Source organism: Pseudorca crassidens, chromosome 14 (assembly GCF_039906515.1).
Source record: "Pseudorca crassidens isolate mPseCra1 chromosome 14, mPseCra1.hap1, whole genome shotgun sequence".
NCBI classification, from domain to species: Eukaryota; Metazoa; Chordata; class Mammalia; order Artiodactyla; family Delphinidae; genus Pseudorca; species Pseudorca crassidens.
Window position 1 is genome coordinate 45,647,196 of NC_090309.1, and position 21,453 is coordinate 45,668,648.

At 42.6% G+C, this 21,453-nt stretch overlaps 1 protein-coding gene across 1 annotated transcript in view; it reads right to left on the minus strand.

The window, feature by feature from the left end:
- Positions 1–18,080, minus strand: part of EML6 (EMAP like 6) — a 320,117-nt gene extending 302,037 nt beyond the window's left edge. The window contains exons 1-2 of the mRNA XM_067705051.1: positions 18,006–18,080; positions 16,335–17,067 (exon numbers count right to left, since the gene is read on the minus strand). Of these exons, the coding sequence (XP_067561152.1) occupies positions 16,335–16,531 (197 nt within the window). The 5' untranslated portion in view covers positions 16,532–17,067; positions 18,006–18,080. The remainder of the gene's footprint in view (positions 1–16,334; positions 17,068–18,005) is intronic.
- Positions 18,081–21,453: the final 3,373 nt, after the last annotated feature.

Sequence of the window (21,453 nt, forward strand, 5' to 3'; positions counted from 1 at the left end):
GATTCACTTTGTTATAAAGCAGAAACACATCATTGTAAAACAATTATACTCCAATAAAGATGTTAAAAAAATCTATATATCTTTCATAGGATATAACGGCATCTTTACAAACACAGAATGGTAACCAAAGCCTCAAATTTCTATTACTTCTAGGTTAATCTTTTTAATGATTGTTTCTGGGTCCCCAAACATTCAGTATCTTCTGTGTGCAAGGAATGGGCTGCCTGGTAGGGCAATTCAAAGGCTATAGACATCCAAGACAATTTAATGGGAAAAGAAAAGGCTTTTCAACAAACAGTGTTGTGACCACTGGATATCCACATGCAAAAAAATGAAGTTGGACCCCCTAGCTCACACTCAAAATGTATTATCTGCCTAAATGTCAAAGCTAAAACTATAAAACTTTCAGAAGAAAACACAGAAATAAATCTTCATGACCTTGGATTAGGTGATGGTTTCTTAGATATAACACTAAAAGTGTAAGTGACAAGAGAAAAAGATAAATAAATTTGACATCATCAAAATTTTAAACTTTTGTGCTTCAAAGGACAACATCAAGAAAGTGAAAAGATAACTTACTGAATGGGAGAAAATACTTGCAAATACTATATCAGATGAGGGACTTATATTCAGAATATAAAAGAACTCTTACAACAATAAGAAGACAAGCCAATTAAAAATGGGCAAAGGATATGAATAGACCTTTTCTCCAAAGAATATACAAATGGCCAAAAAAATTATGAAAAGGTGATCAGTATTATTAGTTGTTAGGGAATGAAAATTAAAACCACAATGAGATACCACTTCTCACCCACAGGATGGCTATAATCAAAAAGACAATAACAGGGCTTCCCTGGTGGCGCAGTGGTTGAGAGTCCACCTGCCGATGCAGGGGACACGGGTTCGTGCCCTGGTCCAGGAAGATCCCACATGCCGCAGAGCGGCTAGGCCCATAAGCCATGGCCGCTGAGCCAGCATGTCTGGAGCCTGTGCTCCGCAACGAGAGAGGCCACGACAGTGAGAGGCCCACATAACGCAAAAAAAAAAAAAAAAAAGACAATAACAAGTGTCAGTAAGGATGTAGTGGAATTGGAACTCTCATACATTGCTGATGAAATTGTTTGGAAAACAATTTGGCAGTACGTCAAAAAGTTACACATAGAGTTACCATAAGACACAGAAATTTCACTCCTAGGTATATACTCAACAGACTAGAAACCATATGTCTACACAAAGGCTGTGGCATACTCATCCGCTGCTCACAGCGGCACCCTAGCCATCTCCTTAACTTGTTCCAACCAGTTCCTGCTTGGTTCTTTCTGGAGAAGACAGAACCCTGGGCTAGGGGGAACTTCAAGATGGCGGAGGAGTAAGACATGGATATCACCTTCCTCCCCACAAATACACCAAACATACATCTACATGTGGAACAACTCCTACAGAACACCTACTGAACGCTGGCAGAAGATCTCAGACTTCCCAAAAGGCAAGGAACTCCCCATGTACCTGGGTAGGGCAAAAGAAAAACAGAGACAAAAGAATAGGGACAGGACCTGCACCTTGGGGAGGGAGCTGTGAAGGAGGAGAAGTTTCCACACACTGGGAAGCCCCTCCACTGGCAGAGATGGGGGGTGGCAGGGAGGAAGCTTCGGAGCCACGGAGGAGAGCACAGCAACAGGGGTGCAGAGGGCAAAGCAGAGAGATTCCTGTACAGAGGATCAGTGCCGACCAGCACTCACCAGTCTGAGAGGCTTGTCTGCTCACCTGCCGGGGCGGGCAGGGGCTAGGAGCTGAGGCTCCCACTTCGGAGGTCAGATCCCTGGGAGAGGACTAGGGTTGGCTGCGGGAACACAGCCTGAAGGGGGCTAGTGCGCCACAACTAGCTGGGAGGGAGTCTGGGGAAAAGTCTGGACCTGCCTAAGAGGCAAGACACCATTGTTTTGGGGTGCGCGAGGAAAGGGGATTCAGAGCACCATCTAAACGAGCTCCAGAGACAGGCGCAAGTTGTGGCTATCAGCGCAGACACCAGAGACGGGCATGAAACACTAAGGCTGCTGCTGCCGCCACCAAGAAGCCTGTGTGTGAGAACAGGTCACTATCCACGCCTCCCCTCCCAGGGGCCTGTGCAGCCTGCCACTGCCAGGGTCCCGGGATCCAGGGACAACTTCCTCAGGAGATCACATGGTGTGCCTCAGGATGTTGCAATGTCATGCTGGCCTCTGCCGCCACAGGCTCACCCCGCATTCCGTACCCCTCCCTCCCCCCAGCCTGAGTGAGCCAGAGCCCCCTAATCAGCTGCTCCTTTAACCCTGTCCTGTCTGGGCGGGAACAGACGCCCTCAGGTGACCTACATGCAGAGGCGGGGCCAAATCCAAAGCTGAACCCCAGGAGCTGTGCGAACAAAGAAGAGAAAGGGAAATCTCTCCCAGCAGCCTTAGGAGCACAGGATTAAATCTCCACAATCAAACCTGATGTACCCTGCATCTGTGGAATACCTGAATAGACAACGAATCATCCCAAAATTGAGGAGGTGGACTTTGGGAGCAACTGTAGACATGGGGTTTCCTACCTGCATCTAATTTGTTTCTGGTTTTATGTTTATCTTAGTTTAGAATTTAGAGCTTATTATCACAGGTAGATTTGTTTACTGATTTGGTTGCTCTCTTCCTTTTATATATTTTTTTTTTCATTTTATCTTTTTGTGAGTGTGTATGTGCATGCTTCTTTGTGTGACTTTGTCTCTATGGCTTTGCTTTTACCATTTGTCCTAGGGTTCTGTCTGTCCGTTTTTTTGTTGTTGTTTATGTACAGTTTTTAGCGCTTGTTATCATTGGTGGATTTGTTTTTTGGTTTGGTTGCTCTCTTCTTTTCTTTCTTTCATATTACTTTTTAAATTTTTTTTATTTTTAATAATTTTTCAATTTTAATAAATTTATTTATTTTTCTTTCTTCCTTTCTTTCTTCCTTTCCTTCTTTCTTTCCCTTTCTTCCTCCCTCCCTTCCTCCCTCCCTCCCTCTCTTCCTTCCTTCCTTTCGTCCTTTTCTCCTTTTCTTCTGAGCAGTGTGGCTGACAGGGTCTTGGTGCTCCAGCCGGGTGTCAGGCCTGAGCCTCTGAGGTAGGAGAGCCAAGTTCAGGACACCGGTCCACCAGAGACCTCCCGGCCCCACATAATATCAAACAGCAAAAGTTCTCCCAGAGATCTCCATCTCAACACTAAGACCCAGCTCCACTTAACGACCAGCAAGCTACAGTGCTGGACACCCTATGCCAAACAACTAACAAGACAGGAACACAACCCCACCCATGAGCAGAGAGGCTGCCTAAAATCATAATAAGGTCACAGACACCCCAAAACATACCACCAGACTTGGTCCTGCCCACCAGAAAGACAAGATCGAGCCTCATCCACCAGAACACAGGCACCAGTCCCCTCCACCAGGAAGCCTACACAACCCACTGAACCAACCTTAGCCACTGGGGACAGACACCAAAAACAGTGGGAACTACGAACTTGGAGCCTGTGAAAAGGAGACCCCAAACACAGTAAGTTAACCAAAATGAGAAGACAGAGAAATACACAGCAGGTGAAGGAACAAAGTAAAAACCCACCATACCAATCAAATGAAGAGGAAATAGGCAGTCTACCCGAAAAAGAATTCAGCGTAATGATAGTAAAGATGATCCAAAATCTTGGAAATAGAATGGAGAAAATACAAGAAACGTTTAACAAGGACCTAGAAGAACTAAAGAGCAAACAAACAATGATGAACAACACAATAAATGAAATTAAAAATTCTCTAGAAGGAATCAATAGCAGAATAACTAAGGCAGAAGAACAGATAAGTGACCTGGAAGATAAAATAGTGGAAATAACTACCACAGAGCAGAATAAAGAAAAGAGAATGAAAAGAATTGGGACACTCTCAGAGACCTCTGGGAGAACATTAACTGCACCAACATTCGAATTATAGGGGTCCCAAAAGAAGAAGAGGAAAAAAGAGGGTCTGGGAAAATATGTGAAGAGATTATAGTTGAAAACTTCCCTAATATACGAAAGGAAATAGTCAATCAAGTCCAGGAAGCACAGACAGTTCCATACAGGATAAATCCAAGGAGAAACACGCCAAGACACATATTAATCAAACTATCAAAAATTAAACACAAACAAAAAATATTAAAAGCAGCAAGGGAAAAGCAACAGATAACATACAAGGGAATCCCCATAAGGTTAACAGCTGATCTCGCAGCAGAAATTCTGCAAGCCAGAAGGCAGTGGCAGGACATATTTAAAGTGATGAAAGAGAAAAACCTACAAACAAGATTACTCTATGCAGGGCATCCCCGATGGCGCAGTGGTTGAGAATCCGCCTGCCAACGCAGGGGACACGGGTTCGATCCCTGGTCCGGGAAGATCCCACATGCCGCAGAGCAACTAAGCTCGTGTGCCACAACTACTGAGCCTGTGCTCTAGAGCCCATGAGCCACAACTACTGAGCCCGTGTGCCGCAATTACTGAAGCCCGCGCACCTAGAGCCCATGCTCCACAATGAGAGAAGCCACTGCAATCAGAAGCCCACACACCGCAAAAAAGAGTAGCCCCCACTTGCTGCAACTAGAGAAAGCCCGCGTACAGCAATGAAGAACCAACACAGCCAAAAGTAAAAATAAATAAATTTTTTTTAAAAAAGAAAAAAAATTACTCTACACAGCAAGGATCTCATTCAGATTCGATAGAGAAATTAAAAACCTTTACAGACAAGCAAAAGCTAAGAGAATTCAGCACCAAGAAACCAGCTTTACAACAAATGGTAATGGAACTTCTCTAGGCAGGAAAAACAAGAGAAGGATAAGATCTACAATAACAAAACCAAAACAATTAAGAAAATGGTAATAGGAACATATACATAGATAACTACCTTAAATGTAAACGGATTAAATGCTCCAAACAAAAGACACAGGCTTGCTGAATGGATACAAAAACAGGACCCATATATATGCTGTCTACAAGAGACCCACTTCAGACCTAGGGACACATACACACTGAAACTGAGGAGATGGAAAAAGATATTCCATGCAAACGGAAATCAAAAGAAAGCTGGAGTAGCAGCTCTCATATCAGACAAAATAACTTTAAAATAAAGACTATTACAAGAGACAAAGAACACTACATAATGATCAAGGGATCACTCCAAGAAGAACATATAACAATTGTAAATATTTATGCACCCACCATAAGAGCACCTCAACACATAAGGCTAATGCTAACAGCCATAAAAAGGGAAATCGACAGTAACACAGTCATAGTAGGGGACTTAAACACTCCATTTTCATCAATAGACATATCATCCAACATGAAAATAAATAAGGAAACACAAGCTTTAAATGACACATTAAACAAAATGGATTTAATTGAAATTTATAGGACATTCCATCCAAAAACAACAGAATACACTTTCTTCTCAAGTGCTCATGGAACATGCTCCAGGATAGATCATATCTTGGGTCACAAATCAAGCCTTAGTAAACTGAAGAAAATTGAAATCATATCAAATATCTTTTCCGACCACAATGCTATGAGACTAGATATCAATTACAGGAAAATTATCTGTAAAAAATACAAGCACATGGAGGCTAAACAATACACCACTAAATAACCAAGAGCTCACTGAAGAAATCAAAGAGGAAATCAAAAAATACCTAGAAACAAATGACAATGAAAACACGATGACCTGAAACCCATGGGATGCAGCAAAAGCAGTTCTAACAGGGAAGTTTATAGTAATACAATCCTACCTCAAGAAACAAGAAACATGTCAAATAAACAACCTAACCTTACACCTAAAGCAATTAGAGAAAGAAGAACAAAAAAGCCCCAAAGTTATCAGAAGGAAAGAAATCATAAAGATCAGATCAGAAATAAATGAAAAAGAAATGAAGGAAAAAATAGCAAAGATCAATAAAACTAAAAGCTGGCTCTTTGAGAAGAAAAACAAAATTGATAAACCATTAGCCAGACTCATCAAGAAAAAAAGGGAGAAGACTCAAATCAATAGAATTAGAAATGAAAAAATAGTAACAACTGACACTGCAGAAATACAAAGGATCATGAGAGATTACTACAAGCAACTATATGCAAATGAAATGGACAACCTGGAAGAAATGGACAAATTCTTAGAAAAGCACAACCTTCTGAGACTGAACCGGGAAGAAATAGAAAATATGAAGAGACCAATCACAAGCACTGAAATTTAAACTGTGATTTAAAATCTTCCAAAAAACAAAAGCCCAGGACTAAATGGCTTCACAGGCGAATTCTATCATTTAGAGAAGAACTAACACCTATCCTTCTCAAGCTCTTCTAAAATATAGCAGAGGGAGGAACACTCCCAAACTCATTCTATGAGGCCACCATCACCCTGATACCAAAACCAGACAAAGATGTCACAAAAAAAAAGAAAACTATAGGCCAATATCACTGATGAACATAGATGCAAAAATCCTCAACAAAATACTAGCAAACAGAATCCAACAGCACACTACAAGGATCAAACACCATGATCAAGTGGGGTTTACCCCAGGAATGCAAGGATTCTTCAATATGCACAAGTCAATCAATGTGATAAACCATATTATCAAACTGAAGGATAAAAACCATATGATAATCTCAATGGATACAGTAAAAGCTTTCGACAATATTCAACATCCATTTATGATAAAAACTCTCCAGAAAGTAGGCATAGAAGGAACTTACCTCAACATAATAAGGCAAACCATATATGGTTTGCCATATGTGACAAACCCACAGCCAACATCGTTCTCAATGGTGAAAAAATGAAACAATTCCCACTAAGATTAGGAACAAGACAAGGTTGCCCACTCTCACCACTATTATTCAACATAGTTTTGGAAGATTTAGCCACAGCAATCAGAGAAGGAAAAGAAACAAAAGGAATCCAGATAGGAAAGGAAGAAGTAAAACTGTCACTGTTTGCAGATGACATGATACTATACATAGAGAATCCTAAAGAAGCTACCAGAAAACTACTAGAGCTAATCAATGAATTTGGTAAAGTAGCAGGATACAAAATTAATGCACAGAAATCTCTTGCATTCCTATACACTAATGATAAAAAATCTGAAAAAGAAATTAAGAAAACATTGCCATTTACCATTGCAACAAAAAGAATAAAATACCTAGGAAAACACCTACCTGACAAAAGACATGTATGAAGAAAACTATAAGACAATGATGAAAGAAATTAAAGATGATACAAACAAGGGCTTCCCTTGTGGCGCAGTGGTTGAGAGTCCACCTGCAGATGCACGGGACGTGGGTTTGTGCCCCGGTCCGGGAAGATCCCACATGCCGTGGAGTGGCTGGGCCCGTGAGCCATGGCCGCTGAGCCTGCGCGTCCAGAGCCTGTGCTCCACAACGGAAGAGGCCACAACAGTGAGAGGCCCGCGTACCGCAAAAAAAAAAAAAAAAAAAAAAGATACAAACAAATGGAGAGATATACCATGTCCTTGGACTGGAGGAATCAACATTGTGAAAATGACTATACTACCCAAAGCAATCTACAGATTCAATGCAATCCCTATCAAACTACCAATGGCATTTTTCACAGAACTCAAACAAAAAATTTCACAGTTTGTATGGAAACACAAAAGACCCCAAATAGTCAAAAGAATCTTGAGAAAGAAAAACAGAGCTGGAGGAATCAGGCTCCCTGACTTAAGACTATACTACAAAGATACAGTAACCAAGATAGTATGGTACTGGCACATAAACAGAAATATAGATCAATGGAACAGGATAGAAAGCCCAGAGATAAACCCACGCACATATGGTCACCTCATCTTTGATAAAGGATGCAAGAATATACAATGGAGAAAAGACAGCCTCTTCAATAAGTGGTGCTGGGAAAACTGGATAGCTACATGTGAAAGAATGAAATTAGAACACTCCCTAACACCATACACAAAAATAAACTGAAAATGGATTAAAGACCTAAATGTAGGGCCAGACAGTATAAAACTCTTAGAGGAAAACATAGAACACTCTTTGACATAAATCACAGCAAGATCCTTTTTGACCCACCTCCAAGAGAAATGGAAATAAAAACAAAAATAACTAATGGGACCTAATGAAACTTAAAAGCTTTTGCACAGCAAAGGAAACCATAAACAAGATGAAAAGACAACACTCAGAATGGGAGAAAATATCTGCAAATTAAGCAACTGACAAAGGATTAATCTCCAAAATTTACAAGCAGCTCATGCAGCTCAATATCAAAAAAATAAACAACCCAATCCAAAAATGGGCAGAAGACCTAAATCGACATTTCTCCAAAGAAATTATACAGATTGCCAACAAACACGTGAAAGGATGCTCAACATCACTAATCGTTAGAGAAATGCAAATCAAAACTACAATGAGGTATCACCTCACACCAGTCAGAATGGCCATCATCAAAAAATGTACAAACAATAAATGCTGGAGAGGGTGTGGAGAAAAGGGAACCCTCTTGCACTGTTGGTGGGAATGTAAATTGATACAGCCACTATGGAGAACAGTATGCAGGTTCCTTAAAAAACTAAAAATAAAAATTAAAAAAAATAAAAAAAATTAAAAAAAACTAAAAATAGAACTACCATACAACCCAGCAATCCCACTACTGGGCATGTACCCTGAGAAAACCATAATTCAAAAAGAGTCATGTACAACAATGTTCATTGCAGCACTGTTTACAATAGCCAGGACATGGAAGCAACCTAAGTGTCCATCGACAGATGAATGGATAAAGAAGATGTGGCACATATATACAATGGAATATTACTCAGCCATAAAAAGAAAGGAAACTGAGTTATTTGTAGTGAGGTGGATGGACCTAGAGTCTGTCATACAGAGTGAAGTAAGTCAGAAAGAGAAAAACAAATACCGTATGCTAACACATATATATGGAATCTAAAAAAAAAGGTTCTGAAGAACCTAGGGCCAGGACAGGAATAAAGACGCAGACATAGAGAATGGACTTGAGGACACGGGGAGGGGGAAGGGTAAGCTGGGACGAAGTGAGAGAGTGGCATGGACATATATACATTACCAAATGTAAAATAGATAGCTAGCGGGAAGCAGCTGCATAGCACAGGAAGATCAGCTCGGTGCTTTGTGTGCACCTAGAGGGGTGGGATAGGGAGTGCAGGAGGGAGACACAAGAGGAGGGGATATGGGGATATATGCATGTGTATAGCTGATTCACTTTTTTATGCAGCAGAAATTAGCATTCCATTGTAAAGCAATTATACTCCAATAAAGATGTTAAAAAAAAGAAAAGAACACTGTGCTAGGTGCCAACTTAATGAAAAATTGATTCTGTTAATTTAAGAATTTAATAAATATGAGTCATATATACATATATTATTAAAAGTCTATTTCACAAGATGGCAACATCTTTTGGGTTGAAAAAAAAAAAAAACACTGGCCTACTGAGATCTGAAACATACAAATGAGGATCCGAACATCTTGCTGCATAGCAGACCAGCAGCATCAGCATCAACTGGAAGCTGGTTAGAAATGCAGGATGTCAGCCCTCACCACCAGACTTGCTGAATCAGAATCTGGATTTTATTAGTGAGTGCTTGGGTGACTCCTATGCACAATGATATTTGAGAAGAACTGTTTGCTGTCAAACATTTTAATTACATTTAAGTCCAATCCACATATGACAAATCGAATTAAACCTACAAGAGGAGGCTGACTGCTGAAGATGTGTAGGTCTGCTGGCTAAAGGCTAGCTTTCCATGCCGCTCCAGCTTACTGGGGAAAGAGTCAGTTCCAGAAGCAGAGTTAGCAAGGTAATCTTCCCAACAGCTTGCTTTTTCTTTTTTGTTGGCAAATACATCACCTACATTGCAAAGTTATTGAGATCCACATCCTTGTGGGTAGGAGAGGCCCTAGAACAGCCCTGCTTAAAGATGCTGCCATGAAACAGTTTTTCACTTACCACAGTATAATCTACATTCTGATTGACTGTTGGTGGTGGAGCCAATATAATTCTTTATAAGAGAGCATACTACAGTGTAACGTTTTTCAAGCTGTGATCCATTATATAGTAACCATATTTTAAAAATAAAAACATGGTCATATATTCTGAATTAAAAAGAGAATCATGACATGACCATAGCAAGTATACCCATAACAATAACTGAATGGAATATTTGTGACTGTCCTGGGAAATCTAGGACATATGCTGCCAAAACCCATGAGGCATTAATGAGAAGTACTATGACCTTGGTCTTTCTCTGGATATCTATACCAGAGTTCTGGGCACACCAAGTTCTTTGTCACCCTGGTGCTGCTGCACATAACTGCTCTTCTCCATCACATCTTCGCTTACCCCTTCTCATCCTTCAGGTCTCAGCTTAAATGCCATCTCCCTAGACAGCTGCTCTGGAAACCTTATCTAAGGTAGCTCCCACACCCCCACTCAACCCAGTTCCCCTCCAAGGCCATTCCCTCGTTAGTACTTATCACAGTCTATTGATATATTCACCTTGCTTTCTTGTTCATGCATTGTTGGCTTCCTCCACCAGAATGGGGGCAAGAACTTGGTCATGTTCAAAGCTGCACCCCTGCATCTGGTACATTCTAGATGTGAAATAAGTTTTTGATGAATAAACAAATGAAGAAGAGTAAAATCTACCCAATTTAGAAAATAAATAAATCTTAATTAAAAATCACCAGACTATAGCTTATTAACAAAAATAACAATAGTAAAATCATTTATGAATAGACCGTAAGCTTCCATCAAAACCTTTCACTACATGCTCATGCCAATGAACAGAGCAAGTAAGATGCAACAAATAGTGTGGATGGTACCACTGAGTGACTTCGCTTAAATCTCTTTCCCTCTCTGAGCTGTGAGCTGTACCTGTAAAATAAAGGCTATCTCTCAGAGCTGTGGATGAAGGGATTTCTCTGTGTGTATGTGCGTGTGTGTGTGTGTGTGTGTGTGTGTGTGTGGTGCCTGGTACAGAGCAAGCACTCAACTCAATACAGGTTTGATTCTTTATAGCTACCCCCATGCTTCCCTTGTTCAAACTGGTCAAGGGACTGAAGAATATGAAATCACATCTCCAGGCCTTCATGTGAACCTGTTTACCCAACACTGCAGGCCCAACCATGGCTATTACACCCCTCTCTTCAAATTCAACAAGTGCAATTGAGTGCACCTGCAGCACCAGGTAATTTTAGCCAGGTCACAATTGAGACTTAACAAATTTTTAAAAAACATCTCCAGCAGTTCGTTGTTTCAGGTCATTGCTTCAAAGCTGGTGATGTTCCTAAGGTGAACTTGAACATGGTTCCATTTCTAAACAGAGTTCTAGTGATCTGCTTCAAATACCCTTAAATAAAGCACGAGGCTGAAAAACAGTTACAAGGAATCACAAACTTACTGAGTTCTGGTTAGAAACAAGGCACGATGGTAGGGACCACAGTAACCGAGAAGAATAAAAAGGTGTGTAAAGCAGTGAAGTGATAGCTCTGGGTTTTGGAATCAGACTGACTTGGGTTCCAATTCCCATTCTACAATCTGCTAAATAGTGACCATGGGCAACATCTTTAACCTTTCTGTGCTTCAGTTTCCTCACCAGTAAACTGAGGCTAACCACAGTACCAACGTCATGGGGTTGTCGAGAAGATGGAAGAGATAAATCTGTACACACATTTAGCACCGAGTCTGCACTCAGGAAATGTTGGCTCTGATTTTTTTTTTTTTTTTGCGGTACGCAGGCCTCTCACTGCTGTGGCCTCTCTCGTTGCGGAGCACAGGCTCCGGACGCGCTGGCTCAGCGGCCATGGCTCACGGGCCCAGCCGCTCCGCGGCATGTGGGATCTTCCCGGACCGGGGCACGAACCCGTGTGCTCGGCATCGGCAGGCGGACTCTCAACCACTGCGCCACCAGGGAAGCCCGGCTCTGATTATTAAATTCATTCTCAGCCTCAAGGATCTTACATACATTTACAAATGAAAATATTCATAGTGAAACAACGGCACTAAATGATATATATCAAGCGAGCAGCATCGGTCACGAAAGACGCAAAACTTTAGGCGTGCAACGCGTTCCTTCATCTAAGGCACCCCTTCATCTAAGGATGGTAAAAGGTCTCATGGGAGAGGTGGGATTGAAACGGATGGGGCCATGCAAGACGCAGATACAAACAGGCTCCCTGCGGCGGGCACTTCCTATTTGCCAAACACTGTGGGGAACCTTGTATGTTATCTCCACAAGCTACAAGTTAGGTACCTCTAAACCTCCATTGCATGTATGAGAAGCTATTTTACTGATGATAGTTGAGACTCACAGAGGTTTAGTAGCTTCCCCAAGTCACCCAACTGGTGGCACATCTAGGTTCAAAATCAGGTCTGTCTGACCAAAGCCCATGCTCCCACCACTATGCCACTGGGGGAAAGGAATCAGGAGAAGAAGGATGAAGGGGGAGATAAATCATCCCAGCGTGAGACAGGAAAGAACATAGTACTCTTATTATATGGCAAGTGGGAAGCAAACAATTTATGGGTTTTTTTAAAGAAAAGGAAAATGAAGGTAGAAAGATGGGTTAAGAGCAGGGAGAATGGAAAACTCAGAATTTTGGACTTCAGACTATGAACAGTGAGGAAACTTTTTTTTGTCTTTGGTGTATGTGTGTGTTTTTGATTAAATACTGTACTACTACTATCATTACTAAGAGCATTTATTGAGCAACAATTAAGGGCCAGGACCCATGCTAAACTATTTGCATACATTACTTCTAATAGTTACAATTCTGCAACTTAGGTGTTGTTACCCACCCTTTCACAAACAAACAAGGCCCTGAGAGGTCAAGCCACTCACTTGGATGCCTCTAGTAAACAAACAGCAGAGTGGGTTCAAACCCAAGTGGGTGTGAAATCAAAGTCAGCGCACTTTCCCCTAAAATGGTACTGCCGAAAAACCTCCCTTGCAACAGAGAGCTGAAAAATAAGAGAAACGAAAAGGGAGACAGGGGACTAGTCAGATGCAAAATAGGGATCCAGAGTAAGGAGAGAAATGTCTCAACTGGAGTCACTGTGAAAATGGATGGGAGGTGACAGAGAGCAAATGTGTTCATGACCTTTTCTTTCATTTGCTCCAGTACTGTGTCATGGTCTGCTACGTGCAGCAGAAACCAAGTTAGTAATTATTCCTGCCTGTATTACGGTCCTTGCCTTCAAGCCCTGATTTGAGTGTTGCTTTAATATTTATTTGTCCCACCACAATGTTATCAGAGCTAAAATATGGCATCATCCACTAATCTGTTAACTGTATTGAAGTGCAGTCATTCAAGAGAATAAAACTAAGCCTCCACATCCAATAAATCACATTATGCTTCACATATGAACATCTTAAAAAATCTGACTTAAACACATAGTCTGTCAAATCAGGAGGAAACATACGCTGAACTCTAATGAGCTCTGCCAAATCCTACAGTATTATTATTAAAGTTCATTGTGATCTCAGAGATGACAAGGTTTTCTAAAATGGAGTGTGGTATCAATATTTGTTGGACTGCTTTCTAGTTAATATTCTTGGGAAAGTAGCACAATAAATAAAACAGTGGGAAATGTATGCATTATGAATATATCTTTCAAACTAATGCAAAAGCTATGTGGACAATTACTTACATATCTCGTTTGATGGAATCAAGAGTTAGAAGTTTTAATATTTATGTCATGATTCCAAAAAACCCCAAACATTCTGCACTAGTACTTTAGCTTTAGTCCTCTTCATTCAATGAGAAACATCAATATTTTAAATAGAAAATCAGTAGTATAACTGGCTATACAGAAATCAGTTGAAATTCATAAAGATAAAAGACTACAAATTTCCTTTCCATATATACAGTTAATACATTAATATTCCTAACATTTTACAATACTAATTTCAAACATCTAGTATGCTTCTGGGAATAAAATTATGAAGGAAATGGCACTTAAGAGTCTCATATACTAAGGATAAAAACAAATATTGCTTGTGTACTACCTTCATGGGAAAAAGATATTTACATATAGAAGATAAAGCAAAATAACATAAACACTCTACATTCTCTAATTTTATAGCTCTTAATTATATAATGATCTGTGGTCTGTGTTTTTTAATCTGTTGGACTTAATTTTATTCCTAGGTGCAAACACATACATGGATATTAAAGAACTCTGCTCACCTATACTCAGACCCAACCAAAATATCATCGAAAATTTAGCAATAAAGTCCTTTCTCTGCAGGCAGCCTTGCTACTATGTCACTGTAAAGCATAAAGATATAACTATCTTAATAAAAAGACCAGAAGCTAAATCATCTTTTTTTTTCTTTTCAAAATTGAAGCTCCTTGCAAACCCAGTTACACAAATAACTTCATTCACCTTATCTTCAAATCTGAGTGTTTCTTAAACTAAGCCAGGTATCATCACATCCCCACTAGTCCGATAGCCTGTCATAACAGTGGTTCACTGCAACTCCACCCTTTTCCCAACTTCAGTTTCAACAGTGCATTTAATTTTTTTCCTATTAGAGAAAAAAAATTAAGATTAGGAGTTCAAATCCTCAAAGTAGTTCAATGAACTGTCACATTACTATTATTTAACCGCAGGGAATTTTCTGTTTAATTGCCACTCTCTCCCTTCCCCCGAAGGACTACAACTTATTTTGACGGTGTAATGGAAAGCACTGCATTAAGAAAGAGCAAAAACATAATGGGTTTTAATTTTTAAACATCTAACCTTTTCACGAGTCACTGTTAATCATTTGCACCTGTGACTTTAATAATCAGTTCAGCAATTACAGAAGCAAAATCTCCAGGATGGGACTAGGTAAGGATGCCCCAATCACAACCATTACCATAGCAGGGAGAGAAGAAAGCTATTCTGTCATATGTGACATGAAGAAAGTTTTACATGTCAGTTCCACCCAATCTTGTGAACGGTAGAGCTCCTAGTACTTAAAATCTTCATCTTCTAAAATTCAAGATTTTTAAAAAATATATCTCACTGCATTTTCAAATATTAAGTTTTTACTTTCTGTAACAATTTTTTCAACTTTAGGGCTTGGGGGGGGGGAGAAAGCTCCAGAATACAGAATAATCACAACACTACAAGAGGGAAAAAGCTAGTTTTTAAAAATCATTCTTCCCACAGAGACATTAAGACCATTATCATTACACCACTTAACCATTTATTTCATTATGAAAGGAAACTTAGAGCACAAGTGGCAATATTCTGAAATGTGATGTTAGCGTGTTCTGCATCAATGAACACACAAGTCTGGAAGGTACAAATATGGTCTCTGTCAGTTGTAGTCCCTCCTCAGCAAGTCATTTTCCCTGTGGGCTGAGGCTCCCATATGGAAATCTTCCCTAACTGCTGAAGGCTGAAAAGGATTCCCTGTGAACAGCATCTGGACCACACCTTGTCTGGTCACACAAGAAGCTGACAAGGGCTGGAGGAAAATGCGTCTGGTCCAAAGATAAGAGGACAGTGCCAAAAATCAAAATATACCCCTCTACAATTTAATAAGGAGGACCCCTAAGATGTCTATTCATCCAGTTTTGTTCTTCTAATCAGTCCCACCATCCGCTACTAGATGTTGGTCATTCTGTGGGCTGGCTGGTAGGGTTTTGTGGTCCAGCAACTGCCAGCCTTTTATAACCTCAGTGATGGTGTGGAAGCATCCATAAATATGCTTTTTGGCACTAAGTCACTACCAAGGGAAATATTAGAGAACAAACTCCCCACCCACTGCAGAAATTTCTTAGTTTCAAAGCATCTGGAATGAAGATCCCAATTACCTTTAGCAAAATTTCTTTTAGGGTTTTCTTTTTTTTTCAATCCTCTTGCTTGCTGAGGAACCTTCTAAAAAGCCCCCCAAAGATGATACCCACAGTTCAGGTTATTGGTCCTACATTTTCCTAGTTAGGGAGGGAGGGAGAAGTGTTTGATAGTTTACCCAGGATCCTTCCACTTGTAGCAGGAATGAACACCAAAAAAGCATCAGGACACTTAACTCCTTAGAGATTTAAAAGCCTTCCGGAGGAATAAAAAGAAATCTCTCTCTCCCCACCTGCACCCCCTACCCTGCTTCTGCCCTAGCCTTAGAATCAGTAGCCCTTCTGTAATTCCATGAGGTTCCAGAGAGACTCCTTTATTCCATGGGGCTTCCGGATCTGACCCCAGGAAAGCCCAGTTGGTCATCCTTCCCGTCATCCTTCCAACCTTCACACCCAACCCCTCCCCACCGCCCCAGGCCACCTCCTTACCTGATAATGTCGTCGTTGTGTCCCAAGAAGAATTTTTGGCTGTGCTCGCGGGTGCTGTAAACCACCCCGACGCCAGCCACAAAGTAGACCACTTCCTTGCCGGCGGTGTAGTACAGGTTGTTGCGGCACTGGTGACCCCGGTACCCGTACACCCACTCCAGCCGGAGCTGGCAGCTGGGAGCTGTCCGATCCGCCATGATAAGCTAACCCCACTCGCCCCCCGGTCGCTCCGCGTGCGGGTCCGCGGCCCCTGGGCTCCGGGTCTGTCCTCACCAAGGCTCGGGATGTGGAGGACCTGCAAGGGCTCAGCGTGCAGCGCCGGGCGCTGATTTCCGCGGCGACGCACAGACACAGACCAGCGCGCCGGCCGCAACCATCATCCGCCGCCGCCGCCGCCGGAGACGAGCCGCCAGGTACGCGGTCGCCAGACCCCGCCGGGCTCTCCGGCTCCCTCTCCACGGGAGAGGCGTCTTCTGGGGCGCCAGCACTCGCGCGCGCACGCCTCACTGCACCTGCGGGCTTCGGCCCCCGTGAGAGGTTTTTGAGAGGGTCACCCCGTCTTTTAAATCATGGATCTGCATATCCAAACACTGATTACCAGTTCGCTCACTGAAGTTTGCTGTGCCCGGGGGCCTCGCAGCAGGCAGCGAGATTTATTCTGTGACAGCTTTAATTTGACAAGGAACTCGAGTAAGCTTTTGCCATCGCCATCCTTGGATCCGAAACTGACAGTCTACATCCAGGATGCGAGAGCGAGGAAGAAAGAAACAGATATTTTGCGTAACTCACCCAGTGCAAGAAAATGATCCCCAAACTAAACCAAGTTTTTAAAAAATTGTCAACTATTCCTCCTCTCTCCCTCCAGATCCATCTTTTTAATGATATGAAATATGCCCTAAATGCTGCTGGCTGGTGGCTGCCGATACGATTTGAAAGAACATTTGCTGCAAGAGGGAGGAGATATGGGGATATATGTGTATGTATAGCTGATTCACGTTATTATAAAGCAGAAGCTAACACACCATTGTAAAGCGATTATACTCCAATAAGGATGTTAAAAAAAAAAGAACAATTGCTGTTTCCCCATTAAGCCAGGGCAAATATGCAACGGTCATTTTTTAGATGCTCCAATTAGTTAGTTGTCGTGTATGTGTTCATAATTCATATCCTCCGTGAACCGTCTCTTGACCAGAAAACCACAAGAACTTAGCAGCTCTCACTAATCAGCAACTCCAATTGAAAGCGCCATAAAAAGATTTTTCTGAATCAGAGGAAACTGAGACACTAGTGCAGCTAGAGGCAGGAAAGCTCAACCTACAAACGCTCCCGGTCCAGAAGAAATTAAATAATTAACAAGTGACCAAAATCTTGTACCTCTACCCAGGAAGGTCTGCTCTAGCTATGGGGTCCCGCAGACGCAACGGTCACGCCTCTAGCCCCGCGTGGGGCGGGAGCGCCCGAGGAACCACTGGGGACGGCGAGCCCCCACATACGCGCACACACATCCCAGGCATTGGTCGCTGCCGACCTGAGGGATGCCGGCCCCAGGGGACACGCCGGCCCCAGGGGACACCCCGGCCCGCGCACAGTGCAGCCTTTGCGGCGTCCTGCACTCCTCCCACACCCGATCCAGGCTAGCCTGCGGAGCATCCCGGCTCTGCCGCCTCTAACCTCTGCTCTGAGCGGGCGCCGCGAGCACGTCCTGGATCTCGCACGGGCGAGCGAAATCCTCCGCTTGCCCCCCCCTTCCCAACCCTTCCCCGCCTCCCGCACCCGAGGATGGGCTTCGTCACTGGGGCGTCGCGAGAGACAGGTTCTTCCTCCAGCCGAGGCTCCGGGGGCGGGGCCACAGCGCCGCTTTCGGGAACCGAGGCTGCGGGTTACTAGGCGAGATCTCAGCGCTTGGAAACGGCGATGCCCCAGAGCGCTAGGGCCGCCCCCTCCTTCCACCGCCCCTGTAGCCCCCTTCCTCCGATGCATCCTGGGAAATGTAGTCCGCTCCACGCGGGCCCGGGCAGGGAGCGCACGGGGCCGGACCACAAGTCCCAGGATTCCGCGCGCCCAGAGTGGGCCGTAGAGAGGCCGTTAACTGCGTCCGAGATGCTTGTGGTTCTTTGCTGAGCAGAGGAAGGCGCACCAAGGACGACCGCTGGCTAGCGCCTTGCGTTATCTAGTGACTGAGGCTGCCGGCCCGCGTGCGTGTGTATCTAAAAAGAAGAGCAGTGGAGCAGGAATAGAGACCATACCATCTCTACGGCCCACGTCGAGAATTTCTTCTGCACCTGTCCCTGAGGGCTACTGCAGCCGACTCAAGCCCAAGTTTGTTTCCCACTTCAGTTTTACTTTTTATTCAGATGGATTCTAATCTGTTAAAGTACAGTAATGCCGCGTTTAAGAAAAATGCTGGGGATGTGGTCTCACTTTGTCCTAAGAACCAGTGCCTTCCTATGAGCTGCTTCATAAGACTTGGGTAGTTAAGGATAACCAGATTTTGCAAATGGGAAGGTGCTCACGCCACGAACAACTAACCTTGACCCTCAAACGCAGAAGCCGGTGGCATCTGTCCAAGTGAACTGTGAATTCCAGTGTGTTCTGAAGTAGCCTCTTTTCAAATCCGGGCAACAACTGACCTGTGAGAAGAGGCTTAAAAATCTCACTGACTAAAAAGCTGCAAAAGGACGATTAAAGGGACATTTTTAGCATGCCCTTTCCTTTCTGTGCTCTCAATGTAATCCCTTACTCAGTTCTTCAACTACCTCAAGCTTTAGCACAGCCCTCTGAACGGTAGGAAAGTCTCTGGAAGATTAGAAGTGCCAGAGTTTGGATGAGCAGTTGCTGCCTGCAGCAGTGAAGAGGATGTGAATTGGTCTCATCATTCTTTTTAAGGAAACAGGGATCTACAAATCCATGAAGTCGCACTGTGCTAGACAATAAGGGCACTACCAAATGTAAAAACAAAAACAAACAAAACAACATGGTCTGAAAGATTTGAGACATAAGCTAAAATATAATGACCAATAATGCCATGCCATAAAACAGTGCCAATGAATTAAATAGAGACAGTAAATTCTATATAAAAATTCACAAGATGAAGAGCTTTTCCAGCTATAAGTCAGGAAGGACTTCATGGAGGAAATAGGAAATAAAGGTAGAATTGAGATAAGTAAACATAAATTGAAAGCACTCTGCATGGGTCTATAGAATAAAAGGGTAGATACAGAAAAAGATTTAGAGAATAGAATTGGTGCAAGAGAGAATTCGTGTAAGATGAGAAGGGGACATAAACCTGAAAGGTTAGATTGTGGATGGAGCTGAACCTAGAGGTTTGCACCATATCTTAAAATAATGGAAGGCCACTGGATTTTTTCAGGGGGAGGGGAAGAAGGGAATAGCAATAAAAACAGTAGTTTTGCCAGTAGTCAAAGCATCAGGTATTAGAGGCTTAAGGTAGACCTTGGTTGGGGTTCTACATTAGAGGTAGTAGTAATGGTCCAGAAAGGAAGGGACATCTTTCAGAAAAATTACAAAAGGATGTTGAAAAGAGTCTCCTCAACAAATAGAAATGGATATAACATGACATGTTCATTTCCTCAGTTACCTTTAATATAACTAGTGACCACCATGCTATACCATATTGTACTTTTAGTTAAATGAGTATATGTATACCTTCCAACTCAAGACATAGATCTATTTGTTATTAAACAACTGACGAGAAAATATAGCAGATTAAGGCACGGTTACAGAATTTTCCGCCTCAAGTTTCTTAGACAATGAGAGGAAAATATTCTCAAGAAACAGTATTAAGGACATAAGGTAAGTTCAAGAACTCATGAAAATTCTCACTAAAATACTTCAATTTATAAAAGTAAAATGAGAGAGTAAGTGTATAGTTTCCAGGTTGTGGGGAGGATACTTTTAGAGAAGAAGACCCTGTGTATCACCTTGGGTCTTCAACAGAAATAAAATGTTTTAACAGTATCTGCCATCATCAGGGCACTCTGCAGAGTCAAGAGAATAAGCCAGAATCCATAGGAGTGAGATACACCTTTGGCTGCATGGAAGGGGCTCTGGAACTGGACATTTCACAGGATCTCAAGAAAGAGCAAAGGCCTATCCCCTAGCAGAAGCTATACTAAATCCCAATAGATCTCACTGTTTTTCCTACTCCATCCTTTTCCAATTTTAGGCTACAGGAAAGTGGATAAAAAGCAATATCCAGCCACTATAGCTCTGAGAAGATCAACTTATTCTCAGATAAGGTGAGAAGAATGTCTAGCAGAATTCATACATAATGTATCTGAATAAATGATTCGGAAAGAGCTGCCCCATCAAACATAAGAAACAAAAAAAGTAAGGGCAGGGACTTCCCTGGTGCCACAGTAGTTAGGAATCTGCCTGCAGAAGACATGGGTTCGATCCTTGGTCTGGGAAGATCCCACATGCCACAGAGCAACTAAGCCCGTGCACCACAACTACAGAGCCTGTGCTCTGGAGCCCGTGAGGCACAACTACTGAGCCCACGCACGACTACTGAGCCCACGTGCCAGAACTACTGAAGCCCATGAGCCTAGAGCCCGTGCTCTGCAACAAGAGAAGCCACCACAATGAGAGGCCCGCGCACCGCAGCGAGGAGTAGACCCGCTCGCCGCAACTAGAGAAAGCCCACGCGCAGCAACGAAGACCCAAAGCAGCCAAAAATAAATTATTTACTAATAAGTAAATGTTAAAAATAATTTTTTAAAATACCTTTAAAAAAAAAAGTAAGGGGCTTCCCTGGTGGCGCAGTGGTTGAGAGTCCGCCTGCCGATGCAGGGGACACGGGTTCGTGCCCCGGTCTGGGAAGATCCCACGTGCCGCGGAGCGGCTGGGCCCGTGAGCCGTGGCCGCTGAGCCTGCGCTCCACAATGGGAGAGGCCACAGCAGTGAGAGGCCCGCGTACCACAAAAAAAAAAAAAAAAAAGTAAGGTCATAGCAAAAGCAAACCAAAATCTTGAAAGAAAGGTACATTATATGTGAAAGATAGATGAAGACACTTTATGGCATCTTGAAGAAAATTTATGTCAAAGAAGCAGATTCTCTCCCAAAGAACTTAGTTACAATATGAATTGAAAATATCAAG